This window comes from Nanorana parkeri, unplaced genomic scaffold (assembly GCF_000935625.1).
Source record: "Nanorana parkeri isolate BGI_ZX_2015 unplaced genomic scaffold, ASM93562v1 scaffold800, whole genome shotgun sequence".
Lineage (NCBI taxonomy): Eukaryota > Metazoa > Chordata > Amphibia > Anura > Dicroglossidae > Nanorana > Nanorana parkeri.
In genome coordinates, this window is record NW_017307068.1 from 415208 (window position 1) to 431221 (window position 16014).

Genomic DNA, 16014 nt, shown 5'->3' on the forward strand with positions numbered 1-16014 from the left:
GGGGGGGTACTCACTATAATCACATGGTTTGTATTCACATGGTTTAAATCCTTCAAATTCAAAAACATGCAGTCTCTAAAATGTTCTTCAAAAAAAGGTCTGATTCTATATACGATTAAGGTGGATTACCCATCACACTCTGTGCCTCCCCATTGTCTCTCTCTGGAATAGGGTTACCCCCACTTCCCTCATTAATACTAAATCTTTTCACTGATCATTAGTTCTTGGGTTCTTGTGGCTTGCTTCCACCAACTAAATGTACTGTATATCAGTCAGATATGCTGTTTAGGAATTATTTAAATAGGAATTACAGCAGATGTTGTCATTTTGGTTGGGCTGGGGCATGGTTTGATCCTCTGTTGGTTAGACCTCGGCAATCCTGCATGGCTGTGACAGCCCAAAACATTTATCAACTGTTACTCAACCTCTGCAATGTTTTAAAATCTGCAATGTTTTCAAATCATACGAACAGAAATAACACATTTAGTTTTATGTCTTTTAAAGCAGTGTTTATAAAGAATAGACGGCCCGTTTTAGTCACTTTTTAAATCTGTATGTCCATTTATTTATCATCTTCTTAACACTTATGTGTACCACACCGGGGTGGCTGTAACCAAAACAAGCAACAAATCAAGTGTTTATACAACAGCCAACATTTTAAACGTCTAATCTTAAAATAAACATTGATTTTCTCATTTCTTTGAAGCTTCCTTGAGAGTTAAATAACATTCTGACCTTATTTATGGTGCTGTCACTGGTGGAATGCCTGGCACTTTATATCCCGATCATTTGAAAGGTTATGATGAACGGCAAGATTCTTTATGAGCTTTTCTGTGCCTTGCGCTTTCATTTGCATTTCAAATGTAATGTAACCAATAATAGGATATATTCTAAAGGTCACTCGGATGAACACCCTGATAAAGCACAAAATGAAAGTCTTACTGTCTGTGCGGTATTTGTTAGAGATTGAGTTTCTGATCACTCACTAACTGACATTCCGCTGATCAGATTAAAGCCTGCAGATAGAAAATGGCAGATTGCTCTATAAGTTTACAGTGCAAGGTTATGGGTGGGATATTACTGCACAGCAGCTAATGTTTAGCATCCATAAATTTCAGTCGCTGGTAGTTTATAAAATAAAAGTTATGTAAATGTCTAACTCCACAGTCTGTGGAAAAGCAAATGTATTATTGAAAGCTTGAAATTAATGTATAAAACCTGAAGGAAATGGAATTTAGCGATATTGCTACAGCAATCCATTTGATGCTTATTTTTATATTGTAATCTTCACTTCAGATATGACAGCTGATGAAACTAACACTTTACATTTTCTTTCTACTAGTTATTATTAATGACAAAGATATAAAAACAAACCCGAATGCCTGAACCTAGCAATTTGGGCATATGTTAGTAAAACTGTACATAATGCCGGCAACTACTTTGTGTATCCATGTGAATCAACATTGTTTTTTTTCAGAAAGAATTGGACCTTTATTTGGTGGTAAATGTAAATAGATATATTTTTTTTCTTTATTATTAAAGGATCAAAATGGCTCAAAAAAATTTAAAAAATCCTTGTATATTTTTCTGCAATAACCATGTACCCCACACCAAAGGATACCTCAAAATAAATTCTCATGATGTGCATGGGGAGACAACACGTGTACATCTGTTGTGGGTACCCATAGTAGGGCACAGAGATTATAGTGCACATTTTGCTTTTTTTTTTTTTGTACTCCTATCTAAAACACACTAACACTATTTTTTTAACCTATCCTACTTTGGGCCTGGTTCACACTGAACGTTTTGTAGCTTTTTCTGCCTTAAAAAAACGCTCCAAAAATATTCCCCCCAAATAATCCCATTCATTTCTATGGCTCTGTTCACATCTGAGTGTTTTGTCGCAAAAGGCAAAACGCGTGTTGCTGGAAAAAGTACATGAACTTTTTTTGGGGCATATTACAGCTCGTTTTGGCCCCATAGACTCAATAGGAAACGCTTGAAAACACGAGTTTGCTTTGTTTTTGCATGTTTTATGCGTGTTTACTCATTAACATCAATGAGCTACAATCTGCTCACAAAAACGAGTGATTTGATTTATGCAAATAAAATGTGCAAAAACGCTGTCGCCTAGGTGTGAACCCAGCCTTAAATACACTGACTGACCACAATGCTGACATTAACGCAATTTTGTTAATTGGGGGAGTGTTGGGGGAGGAAGCAAACTCTCAGCACAAAGACATGCTCCATATGCTTCACCACAGAAAAAAGCCCACCTCCGATATGTCCCATATATGTGTTAAGTATACACGATTAGGCCTGGTTCACACCTGGGCGTTTTACAGCGCGTTCCTACGCGCTGTAAAACGCTCAACATGTGAAAACCAATGATTGCCTATGGGCATGGTTCCCACCTGGGCGTTTTGCAGTGCGTAGGAACGCGCTGCAAAATGCCCTACGCCCGAAGAAGTACAGGAGCTTCTTTGGGGCGTATTTGCCACGCGTATCCATCAGGATACAGCCGGATAGCCCTCGGAAACGCGCGTATGTCGCACACTTTTTTTTTCGCACATTATTGAAAGTTTCGACTGGATTTTTTTTTTTTACTAACATTAATTTGAAAATCTATTTGTGTATACCTTACTTTACTCCATCACAAAAGGGTTCAGGTTATCATAATTAGTATCCCCCATGCAGTTATTGAACGTCCCAGCCCTGGAGCAAATTGCTCAACCTTATCTTTGCCTCATGTGTTCTCTGTTTTTTGTTGCTCCAAGTAGGTTTCTTCTTCCATCACTTGTCTGTCTAAATTTTGGCCTCCTTCAAATTCCTGCAGACTCTTTAACTGAATGTGATAGGATAGAATTCCTCTCTTTCAGACTACTCAAACTGAAGGAAAAGTAAACTTCTTTGAAAAGAAATGTTCATTTGAAAAGAGTTCTTAGCAAGACAAAGACAAGAGTGGGCCTATTGTGGCTACGGCTGTCATATAAGGCAGATGTAAACGGGTGTTATGCTCTCAGATCTTAATGCATTTGTACACGAGCCCTTCAAATGTACCTGTGTATTTACAGCAAGTGATGTTGCTGAAATGACCAATGCAGATAAGAGAGCTTCTGTTCTCTCTCCCTTTTTTTGATGTTGAAGATGTACAGATGGTAAGATGAAGCAACAGAACAGAAACCAGTGTAAACATTGTATATCAAAACTTATATTGCTACATAGGCCGACCAGATTATACAGAGTGTCTGTACCCTGTCAGTTTAACTTTCTTGCCCTCTAACCAGCATTGCTACGGTAGCACTAAATGAGAGGTGTGTGTTTATGTTGGAAGCAGTTATGTCAAACTGGCTGCAGTCAGGCAATACCAGTGTTTCCAATAGAAAACCTCTTCTTCTTTTTTTCTTGGGCACCCTCATGCTTATTGTGGGAATTAGGTAAGGTGGGTGACTATATGTAAATTCTTCGTTCTGCATTGTAGGAAGCTGCTATCCTTGTCCAGAAAATGTTGACGTGAAATGTAACTGTGGCAAAACTATGCTAACAGTTCCTTGTGGCAGAGAGCGCAGTACCAAACCACCACGCTGCAAGGAGGTGTGCAGGTATTTAAAGCTGTTTGCCATGATATAACATTTTTAATGTAATGCATTATTACTGCAAATGTAACTAACTATTTGCATTGTCTTCCTCTGTAAGCCACCCTTCTACCTGCCACCATGAGACTAGAGAAAAACACAAGTGCCATTTTGGTCCATGTCCAACATGCCGACAGATTTGTCAGAAAACCTTCAAGAAGTGCGGTCACCTCTGCCCTGTCGCTTGCCATGATGAAGCTCTAGTGAAACAGAAAGGATTGGTAAGGCATGTATGTGTAAAAATAACCTTAAACTGCATCTAGACTCTAAATAAGTGCCATGAAATCTGCTAGATTGCTGTGCATCATAAACTGCCATGGCCTTTTCCCATGAAATACATGTTTTCCTGTTTTTCAACCTTTGCTGCATCTCAATGCTGTTGATTTCCTGCAGCCTCTTTGCAGCCACTCCCTGCTTACATGCATGCATTCCAGCGATGGCTGCATGGTATATCTTAGAGCCAATATCCTCCTTTATATATTAATATGACTTGTATATCAATAAAGCTGCATTTTCTATATTTTATCTGTATCTTAAATGCCTGCTATGTTACAGAATGTGTAACAGTGTGTAAAGAGGAAGCTGCTAAACACTGAAACTCGACAATATACATTTAAGCAATAAGATACAAGACAAAATTACGTATTTATTTATTACATGTATTTATATAGCGCCAAGAATGTACGCAGCGCTTTACATAGTTGCATATTCACATCAGTCACTGGCCTCAAGGAGCTTACAATCTAAGGTCCCTATCTCACATGAAAACATAGGAGGGCCAATTTTAGACAGGAGCAAGATAACCTACCAGCATGTCTTTGTAGAGTGGAAGGAAACCGGAGTACTTGGAAAAAACTCACACAAATACAGGCAGAACATGCAAACTCATTGCAGATAATGACCTAGCTGGGATTTGAACCAGGGACCCCCCAGTGCTGCAAGGCAGCTTGGCTATGATTAAAGGATATGTGCACTAATCCTTTATGTGTCTTTAAGGTGATGTTACCGCTCCTTCTTTGTGCAGAGATAATTATTTACAAAATTCTGACAGGCCCAGCCTTGGTATTTTGTTTGCCCCTGCACACTACATCCCCATTGACTGATTTCTTTGGGACGTCTCCTGGCTGGCAGAGGGAGCAGTGATGAGGGCCAGTTCACACCACCTCCATTGGGTCCAAGCACGATTAGCTGCTGGAACACACTTGATCGCTTCCTGGGCCGCCTCCCTGCATTCTGGAGTGGGAGCGGGCGTGGCGGTGCATTCAAGTGCACTGCGAGGGGGCGTGGCTGCGGGGCCATTGATTTAAATACACAGCCATGCCCCTCCTGCCCCAGAAAGCAGGGGGGAGTTTAGTATGCAATACAGTGCGTTCCAGCAGCTAATCGCGCTGAAACGCACTGTAATTGGTTTGAACAAGCCCTAAAGGGTCCTAAAGGATAAGTGCACGTTATTGTTAAGTGCATTTATCCTTTAAAAGATCATCAATAAGTGCTGGTATGTCTGTTTCAACAATTAATGTATGATGACCTCAATACACAATCTTGCACAGAATTTGTTCTGGTTGAGGACCGACAGATGCTTGGGCACTGTCTAATTTTTCTGTGTGGAATGTATGTGTAACCCACTTCCAACCAATATAGAAAAACTGAACTTTTGACTTTACATATGAAGTATAATGGTAAAAAAAAGAAATCACAGAAGCATGGTTACATGATGTATAAAATATGATAATGTATGTAATTTAACTGCATGCTGAATGCTGTATATGGTTATTTATGTTTTTGGCAAGACATTTTGTATTATATTTATATTCAAACTAGCCAGATATACTCTTGAGAAACATTAACTGTTTCACTACCACAACAGTACTGTATAGTTATACTTGGGAAGCATTTAGAAACAACGGTCTCAAATTGCTGTGTAAAGGTGTCCATAGACATTAGCTGACCTTAACCAATCGGTGCTTTCTCCCATGAAACAAGCCAGTGCTTGAACAGTATGCTGCAATTCCAAAGGAGAATTTATCATATGAGCTGTTAAGTGCTGTAACTCAGCCAGGAGATACTGTATATTGGCATGATCATGCTTGCATGTTATAACTTTCTCTGTGTATGGTCAACTTACCTCTTGAATGGTTTGAGTGAATAATTTCTTAGACTGTCATTTTCTACCCATGTATATAAAGTGGAAGTCTAACAATCCATTTTTGTATAGAGTAGGGAAGGGTTATAACCTTCAAATCTAGTTCAAGAGTAAAGTCAACATAGAAAATCTGGGATTTTTGCCTGATATTTTAATGCCTGCCCTTGTGGGTCGGAAACGTACATAGAAGTCTATCTTTGGGTTTTCACTGGATGTCAAAATGCAAGGCAATCTTAAGGTGTTTCAACTTGTAATTTTGAAGCTGTACAGACTGTATTGTAGTGCAGGGCATTGGTAGATGTTCAAAAGCAGCAACTGAAACATGGGTGCTCATATACACTGAGTGGCCAGATTATTATGACACCCCATCTGTACTTTGTTGGGCCACGAGATGACTCCACGAGATGACTTTGTTGGGTGGCCTCGTGACTCCACGAGATGTTGAAAGGTGATGCGAGGAATCTGACACTGCACTGTCTCCCTTCTGTTGTCTTGTACCAGTCTTGCCACTCTCCGTCCTGCCCTAACATTGACTAGCCGCTGACGGCCACAATTCGCACGTTCAGACCCAGATTTACGGCTGACAGTCCAGTCTTTAAACACTTTAACAACAGCTGCTATTGAACATTTAACGAATTCTGCTGTTTTGCTGATACTCGCTCCATGGCTCCGAGCGCCAACAATCATCCCACGTTCAAAGGCTGTTAAATCGCGTTGTTTACCCATATCGTCAGCAAAAAATCACTTCTACTGTCGTGGTAAACAACCTACTTCCCTATTTGAAATGGTCTGGCCCTCTAGCAACTTCAGCGCGAATATATAGCTAATTTGCCTACAAACGTCAGGTGGTCATAATAATCTGGCCACTCAGTGTATGTCTTTTATAGAACTGCTTATGCTCAGGTACAGATCCAAGGTTGTGTATAGAGCTATAACAAAGGAGTTTTTGGTGTCAAATTTTCTTAGCAAGAATGTTTTGCTTAACAGCATACAGTATATTGTACATTATGAAGTGGTAGTTTTGGCACTGGAATCCATTTTAAATTACATTTCTCTCTGCTCCATCTGGTAAGCCTCAGCCAGCCGGTCCTTGGGAGCAGCCCTCTGAACCAGCTTTTATCCAGACAGCTTTACCATGTCCTCCTTGTCAAGTCCCAATACCAACGTGAGTATAATGCACAGCTTTATCGGTAAAATGTTTACTTTTGTAAATATATATGATGCACTCTGTCAGTGGTTATTGTTTATCTGAGTTCCCTTGTAATGTAGATTTTTAGCTATTGATTTTGCAAGTAGATCTGTTGGTCTTCTTCATCAGTGTTACATCGCTGTTTGTTCTGCATTGAAATTAATGCAATGTTGACACCCTGTGGACAAATAGCTTTAGATGGGCTTCCAGGGAATGATAGAGAGATTAAAGCCCAACTCCAGCTTAACCGTTTTAAGCATTTACCAAGTTTTTTTTACAAAGGTTTAAACAATATAAATAAAAACTTATCGTAAGCATTCCAGGAAGTATTTGAGTTTGTCCCAACCCTTGTAACTATTGCTTTGCTGGACAGCTTGATCTGCATGAACATGTGGAGAAAAATAAATAAAGGCATGTAAAATGTAAAATAGGAATTCATGTACTGAACAGTAGCGTTACAACTACGTATATCGAAACCCTTTTTATAACAAGATTAGGAAACTATTAGAACTTCTGTCAGGTTTTTTTTTTTTTTTTGTCGTCTGTGTACCAGCTAGTTTGATTCACCCTCTCTATTTGTCCTAGTGACCATTGTCACTGGGGACAGAATGTAATGGGAAACTATAATTTTACAGTTGACAATAAAATAGGAGATGATGGTAATTTTTTTCCAATGGGGACACCTGTTCAGGTAAGAACTGTTCAAGAGGGGAATTCTCTTCACTATACTGTATATAGAACTCCTCTCACTTCCAGTTGCATTTCTGGGACAAGATGTGAAAGAAAATCTCTCCACTGGCACACATTTTAATATCTCATATGTATAATATGTCTGTGATTTATAAGTTGTACAATATTTTGTAATTTTGTGCAAAGCAAATCACTTGACTTATTTCTAATGTGAGGCATATGTACAATTAGTAATACTTTGCCTTTAAACGCAGATTGTCTTATTAAAATGTCCTGTCCTTTTATAGTTTGTGTTATTGTCTGCATGCTAGTTATGTATTGATATACATTTGGGACTGGTCTGTAAAAGAAACAGGTTCTTGTTACCTTAATATCCTTTACATGTTTTTATTACTTCCTCTATGGAGGATATTTTATGATGATGAGATGTCTGGTCGTTGCTCTGTGGCTAGTGGAACCTGACTCTCCTTTAATGCTTCCAGATGTAGCCTGTGTACTGCTTTTGCTTCAATGGTCACTGACTACAGCAGAAGCCATTTTATTAAGAGCTTTGTGTCATCCTTGCATTAAAAAGCAAATTTAGGTTTAGACAATGTTATAGAATATTGATTTTGCTCATGCAGTTTTTTCAACCATTTAGTTCTCTGTAACTATTGCCTAGAAGCCAGGGACAAAAGAAGTTACACTTAAAACTAGTTAATATAATCCTGCCATGGAGCAGATACATGATATGACCTTTATTATTAGTCTTGATTGGCCAGAAAACCTTGCACTCCTAAAATCTAAGCTTCGCTTTCATATTGAGTCTTGACTTTGCCGGGTTTCATAGCTAACCCTTCTACCAACTTTGCAGTGGGTAAAACTTCACCATGAAGTCATGGAAAGTCATGCCCCAGTAAAAACATGCAACCTGGATCAGAGGGGTGCAAGAAAGAGACTTTTCTGACTAATGAAAATAATGCAGGTACCTTGTGGTGTTACAAAGGGAATCTGATTTATGTAGTATTACACTCTCAAAGTTATTTTCACTAATGAATCAGAAATATACAGTATGTAATAAATTTGCATTACTCGGCAAAGTATTTCTTTACGTTTTTTGCACAAGCACTTATAGTCATCATATTTCCAAAGAGTTGGCTCCTACTCTCTCAATGCCGCTTCCTGAACTTCTTGTCAAGTACAGGATCACAAGGGAGAGCACAGCCTCCAGAAGCTGTCCATCTACCAGTTGGAGAAGGGAGGTGATAGGGGCAGGGAAGTGTCTTGCCTTGCTGTGCCTGTGTATTTGTGGAAATACACAGCTTACTAGCACACATGCAAGAGTGACTCCAAAGGACCCTGCAAGGGCAATGAACCACCCTAAAACAGATCATTAGGGCCAGTGCCTAGGGGACTAGCTGATTCTGCAGGAAACGATATATTTCAAACATCCGGAAGCATCCATTTTTGTTTTAGAAGTACTTATTAAATTTCCAACTGTAGAAAATGTACATATAACATCAAGAAATACAGAAAGAAGAAACACACTCGCATCACAACAAACCAAAAAAGGGGAAAAACATGTGGCCATATTCTATTATTATTATTATTACATAAGTTCACATTTTGAAAGTAACTCCCATTACTTTTCTATTCCGTTGTGTACATCTACCAGGTTAACCTAATGTCAGGAAAAGAGATGATGATAATGGATAAAAAATTGTGATCTTTGTGCAAATGTTTGTATATATGGGACACTACTTAAGTGAATAAACAGGTGTATATAATGAACTATGTGTTTAAAAAGGAAAAATGTATGTGAATGTGTACCATTCCTCGTATATTAAATTCCAAAGTTGTAATTGTGTGTAAAGTAGAAAAACTTATAGTGATATGTGCAAAAAAAAAAATAATCAAATAACCTTGTGTATAAGACACCTCTCTCTTCACCCCTGGGAGGCAGTGTACAGTTTATCAAAAAACGTGTAAGGAAAAAAAAAGGGGGGGGCAGTATACTTCTTTTTTTTTTTTAAACAAGTGTTTTTGTGTATAAGGTGCTATATTAAAATTTCCTTTCCCTCTCTCACCCTCCCCTCCCTCTTTCTCTTCTCCTTTTTAATCCAATGGGTCGTCTCCATTTTAGATGATTTCATTAACATTAGAAATAGATTAACGTCCTTTTGACTTTTATATCATAAGGACCTGGCAAACAAAATATTAAAAGGTAAAAGTTATATTCTCTCACAAGTATAGCAAAAAAGGTTATTGTAAGGTGGGCTAAAATTAAACCAAAAAGCCCTTCACTAAGCGAGTAGGAAGCACAGTAGCTTATGTCTCCTTTCCATCACAACTCCCAAAACATATTGGCTTTTTGCTATCATTCATTGAGGGAAATCGCTCTTCCTATCAGAACACTAGGAGAAATGAACACTAGGCAAACGCAAAATTAAAATCATGCCACTTTTAAGTACATAACCTCTGTGCTAGTTCGCTGATTAGCCCTAGAGTTTCATACCGGATATAATAAAATCCTGGAAGTTCCTCTAGTTTTTACAGAAGCAGGACATTTCTGGGCTCATTACTTTATGCTTCATCCTGTGTTGATCCAGAGTTTCTGTGGACGTTTCATCATTTATTTGGTCAGGCCAATTATCTGCGGACTCGTAGTGAATAGGGAACAGGACCATGGAATCGTTTTTTAAATTTGCCTTATATGACAAAGAATATAGAAAGGTTTTGTTCCTTCTCTTTTCTTATAGTTGCTGTGTATTTTTACGTTTTAATTGTCTCATTATTCGTTTTTCTACCTATTTGGCCGTGTATCTGAATGTTATATTTTTAAAAATCCCACTGTTTCTTTGGGGCACTGAAATTAACTTAAGTGCATTTTTCACAAAATTGTTGGGTTTGATAAAGAGTTGCGCTAATATCGTGCAACATAAAAATCTGTAACTGCCACAATTTTGTTCTACAGGGTCTTGGCTTTCAGAAAATATATAATGTTTTGGGGGTTTGAAGTAATTTTCAGGCCTAAAATGTGGATTATAATGTGTGGAAAAAACGAAAAGAAAAAAAAAGGCCTTGGCAGCGAAAGGGTTAAATGTTCCTTTCGTTTTTGCTAACAAGGTTTCTGTTTTCAATCTCAAAAGAGGTCTGACAATTCCAAGTCTTTTTGGGCTCTCTAGGTGTCCTTGGCAATCAAGCTCCACCAAACCAGCAGAAAAGTCCAATTCTGCATGAAGGTCTGCCCTCACCTTTTCCACAGGTGGGGGTTGGGGGGTCTGATGGAATTTGCGGAGACATGTATCACGTACCTGGTAGGGAGACCGAATGTTTGAGGAGGCTTCTCTTGCACCTCGTGTCTTGTGGCCTTTGATGTTGGTGACAGAGGCCAGACAGACTCGTGCCGAGTGCTCAGGGAAATCCAGTAATCGAGGTCACAGCAAGCCGAGGTCATAAGCCAGGAGATCAGATGCGGTACAAAAGGGAGCAGGCAGAAGAATATCCAATAAACGGTCCGAGGTCAAAAAGGAAGGCAGCAAGCAGGGATGGTAGTCAAACAGGAACAGGTCAAAATCCAGGGAGTTCATGTGCATACGGGACAAGGCAAAACAGGATACAAAGAACACACTCAAGCTGAAAAGACAAACTAGCAACTAATGGGTGTGTGAACTGGGTTTAAATAAGGATGTGAGTCAATCACTCATGTCACTTCCTGTGCGCCCTTTGGCGCATCACCTCCTGTGCGCCCTTTGGTGCGTCTTTCCGTGAGAAGGGCATGCTCTGCGCATGCGTGCGCTCATCCTCCTTGGCGCATGCGCAGAACGGGTCTTTTGCTGACACATTGGAAGCTTAAATTTAACGCTATTACCTCATCTGCTTCACAGGATAGAACACAAAGGAGTTCCAGTTATTCTCGTCACTCCAGATTTGGTCTTGCAGCTTGTGATCTGATTGATCTGTTGGCAGACGATCCCTGGCTTCTTCCAGATCAGCCATCTGTTATCTCAGGGTCCATTCTTCCACCCTGCTTCTCGGTCACTGGTTTTAATGGCCTGGCTTTTGAAACACTATTCAGGGAGTTGCACGTGTTGTGCCTCCTGTTAGGTCTTCTCTCACTCTGTGGGACTTAAGCCTGGTTTTATCTGTTCTATGAAAACCTTCTTTTGAACCTATCCGAGACCTTTCTTCTTTTTAATATATTTATTTATCAACAAAAGTATCTTTGTCTTTGTTATCCAAAAAGGTGGCCATTACCTTGGCTAGAAGGGTTTCCAATTTGTCTCCCTTGTCTTGTAGAGAGCCCTATTTGGTTCTTCATAAGGTGTCAGGAACTAAGCCTGCCTGGCCTGGAACCTGGGTCTCCCACACACTGGACCATGACTTGTCAGGTTTGCCACATTTTGCTTCTGCGTTTGAATCTGTAATAGTTCTGCATACTAGAAGTCCTGCATACGTAGCTTGTCACTGAGCCCCACCTGCTCCTGATCTTGTGACGGATCAGAGTACTTGGCCTTCTATTTAAAGTCCGCCCTGTTTCCTGTTTCTTTGCCAGATTATTGTGCTCCACACATAATCCAGTCTGCTGCCTTGTGCTACCTCATTTACTACTGGGAATCGACTTTGGCTTGTGACCCCGACTGCAAAAACACTTCTCCTGCAATGACTTCAGCTTGTGACCCCGACTATGAAACTCTTCTCCTGCAACGACCTTAGCTTGTGACCCCGACACTGATTCCTGTCTGGCGATTCGAACTATTCCCTAAGAACTGTGCTTAGCCTGAGAGTTCCGGCCACTGGTCTCCACTCTCTACAGGTATTCTCCTAACGTAAGGACAAGGTTGATTTAAGACTGAAGGTTTCCTCTTTATCCATTCTGGTTTTAGCCTTTCATCTAAATGAAGACTAAATCTAAATTGTTTTACCTTCACTTTGTCCATCTCCTGTTCATCCTGAGGACATTTCTCTTCATTGTTTGGATGTTGTGAGGGTGATAAGAGTTCATCTGTAAGCCTCAGCTTCTTTTAGATGTTCAGACTGTTTATTTGTTCTTACAGAACGGCCTAGAAAAGGTCAGATTCTAGATCAACTATTTCAAAATGGATTTATCAGGTTGTCATTCAAGCTTAGGAGTTGCGGAATAGCGTTCCTCCTTTTTCCTGTTTCTTCTATTTGGGCAGTTAGTACTTCGTGGGTGTTTCAAAATCAAGCTCCTGTTACTCAAATTTGAAAGGCTGCAACTTGGTCTTCTGTTCACACTCTTGCAAAATGTTATTGTGTTTTAAAGTTGATATGTCTGGCTCCTTGGATGCTAGTTGTGGCAGAAAGGTTCTTCAGGCAGCTGTTCAAATGTATTTGTACAGTTCCTTTTGTTGTTGAACTGGTTCTTTTAGCTGTTATTGTGCCCGCCCCTATGTGTCCCTCAATGGACTCCCAGAAAAGGATTTAATGGTAAGAAGAAAATCCTATTTTGTTCCTCATTTTGCATAGTAGGTAGGTTTATTGGAAGGCTGTTTGGTTCCTTTTATCCCACTTTGCCATAGCCAGTCTTCTTTGTGGCACCCCAAGCCACAACAATGGAAACATCAGGCTGGATCTGAGCTGTAAACTGGTAGTTCTGTATGTACAGTTGGTGCCAGGAGCATAATTAAATTATTTGCTTGGATTCCTTCTACTGTAATAAAATATGGAATATATCCCTTATTTTTAGGATATGTGATGGGAGTAAAATCTGCAGATACTTTCTGTTTTAAGAAGGCTTTATTGTGCTTCTATCCTCAAACAGCTCAATTTGCCACACTGACTGTGCCAGAAAGTGAGGCCCTAATGTAATAATCTACAGTAGAGTGTTTTTGAACCAAGATGGACAAGAAAAGTAGAGAAGAAATATTGTTGTTTGGCCCGTACTAACCCTGTGAAAAATCCACTTCAGTATTTTACAAGCTTGACATGAAAAGTGCATATTGCTCATAGCAGTTAATCAGCTTTTTGTGCATATCAGAACAAACATCTGGTTACTGTGGGCAACACAGAAATTCAGTTGTAGTTGTAAAATACTTCATTTTGATGCATTCCTCTAAATATTTCAAATATAGGAAATAGGTGGTGCTCTTGAGAAATAAAATCTGACTTTTGCTAATCACAACGGTTATTTGTTAAGCTTGTCTCATTTTCTATATTATTATTTCATCCATTTATTTTTCTTCTTTTTTGTAAATATTTTTCCTTTCTTCTTTCCCAGGGAATGTCTTGGCAAACATGAGGTAAGGTTATTAAGCTACCAATAGACATCATAAGGTGGTCAGACATGCAAGCATAATCTTGATCTTTTGTAATGTCCATAAATGTCAAGCTTGGTTTACTTTGGTCTGAATCTTTATGTCCATGGGGAAATAAGACATCTCTAGCTTACCTGGGGTAGATGGCTATGTTAATCAGCAGTGAAAATTCAACCCCCTGATTTGATTCCTTCCTCAAGAACATTTGGCTATTGGGTTTCTGAGGAAGCTGCAGCATGTCCATATACATGCAATACATTTCAGAACCATCCATAACCAGATGAGTTGGGTAATAATCATCTCATGTGAACATCTGCTATGCCAAATAAAATATTGTCACTAACTGAGTACATTCATCAATTAACTACCAAATATCAGTTCTTTCAAAGCCCTCAGGTTCCTCTATAGCTGTAGTTATTATTATTTGTTTATGTTATCTGTGAAACATAATATCCTATACTTGCATGTACAATATATTTTGGTGCTTACTAGTCCTGTACACAGTTAATGAACTGTCAGTGTTTTTTAAAGATTCCGTCCCATCTAAAATCAATATTTCCGTTTTTGGTAGTTGTTGAAAAGTGAAACTACTCAACAACATTTTCAAGGGTTACCATTCATCTTGTTAGATTTTAAACATACATTCTGGAGAATAGCACTAGAGTTACAGTGAGCACCATTCCTCTTGTAACAGGAGATATTAAGCTGGGAAAAGAGGTAGAAACTATGAAAGGGGAAGTTTGTTGCTGGAGCTATCAGAAAATAAAAATCTTAAGAAAATCATGTTCTTTGGTGATACTCAGAAAAGCCTTTGTTTACCTTAAGATGTCGAAGGGAAATCAGCGATTACCTTGTGATGTCTAATAGAAAGCAGAAAATATACCGTAGTGCCTGCAGGCCTGAGTTGCTAGTTACTCTTAGGATACCAGAATAGTATGCTTATTTCCATCTTTCAGGAGCATCTGATGGTCACCTTGAATTTATTTCTATGATTTTAGAATGTGCATCAGTTGCAGATAGCCATTTACATCAGTTACAGTCTCCTGTGCCCACCAAGCCTACGGAAAGATTCCAATTGATATATCGGTACAGTTTGTAGAACTGTGGGAGAAAATCGAAGTATGTGGTAATACACAAACATAAATAAGTCATACAAATTCCACTGGGTAGGGACTCAATCCTGGGACTCTGAGCAACCAAGCAAAAGTGTTAATGGTTTAGCCCCATGTAGGATGATCATCCTGAATTTGTTCTTCTTTTAGATAAGCCCATTGCCATGTCATTCTGCTGGTCCATTTTCATGTAAGAGGCCCTGTGGACGTTTCCTTGCTTGTGGAAACCACAGTTGCTTAAGAGAATGTCATAAAGTGACTGAGTGTAATGGTAACAAAGAGAAGGTAAGAGCACTTTTTATATTGATAGAGTTATTCACGTTTATGATTTTGTTTGTGGTTTAAATACATCCAATTCACTTAAGCTAATTTAAAGAGACTGTCAGAGGCAAAACCTAAAGCTGCTGCAGGTATAAAATACAGTCACCTCCACCTTCTAAACCCTCCTTTCATGGTCAAATGCTCAGCGTTTCTTACAGGCAAAGCATCAACACTTTCTGATGATGTTAACGTTTGACTACCGCTCCTTTTTATTTCTATTGTTCATTGAGACTGATATAGGAATATAGGGATAGGGGCACGAGCTCAGGATTGTCAGAGCTCTGCCTATCAGCATCGTACCTGTCTGTGACAGTAGGGTTTGAGAGACTACTAAAGATGTGCAGACACCTCCAAGTTCATGCACTTTTTGATGTTCTGTTCTGCAGCAATTTTGGTTTTTATTCTGCTTGTCACAGTGTCTTTATATACCAAGTTAATCATTCTGTTATTGAAATTAACTCTATCCAACAAATTAGATGCATGTTTTTTTCTTTATCGTACCAATTTTAGTTTTCTAATTAAGCTTGATTGTTGAATGCTCAGTTTCTTCATCTAACTATTCACCTAGCTATTTCATGTTTGAAACTGAAGTTCTCTAGTCTTGCCTCTACAATGCTACATGCTATTGCATTTCCTTGACCTTGTTGCTAGGTGGGATAAAAGCTGT

At 39.1% G+C, this 16014-nt stretch overlaps 1 protein-coding gene across 1 annotated transcript in view; it reads left to right on the forward strand.

Moving 5' to 3' along the window:
• The window catches only part of NFXL1 (nuclear transcription factor, X-box binding like 1), a 75677-nt gene that overhangs the window by 34641 nt on the left and 25022 nt on the right, over positions 1 to 16014 (forward strand). Inside the window, exons 13-17 of the mRNA XM_018564956.1 lie at positions 3482 to 3602; positions 3697 to 3856; positions 6852 to 6943; positions 13878 to 13904; positions 15182 to 15311. Of these exons, the coding sequence (XP_018420458.1) occupies positions 3482 to 3602; positions 3697 to 3856; positions 6852 to 6943; positions 13878 to 13904; positions 15182 to 15311 (530 nt within the window). The remainder of the gene's footprint in view (positions 1 to 3481; positions 3603 to 3696; positions 3857 to 6851; positions 6944 to 13877; positions 13905 to 15181; positions 15312 to 16014) is intronic.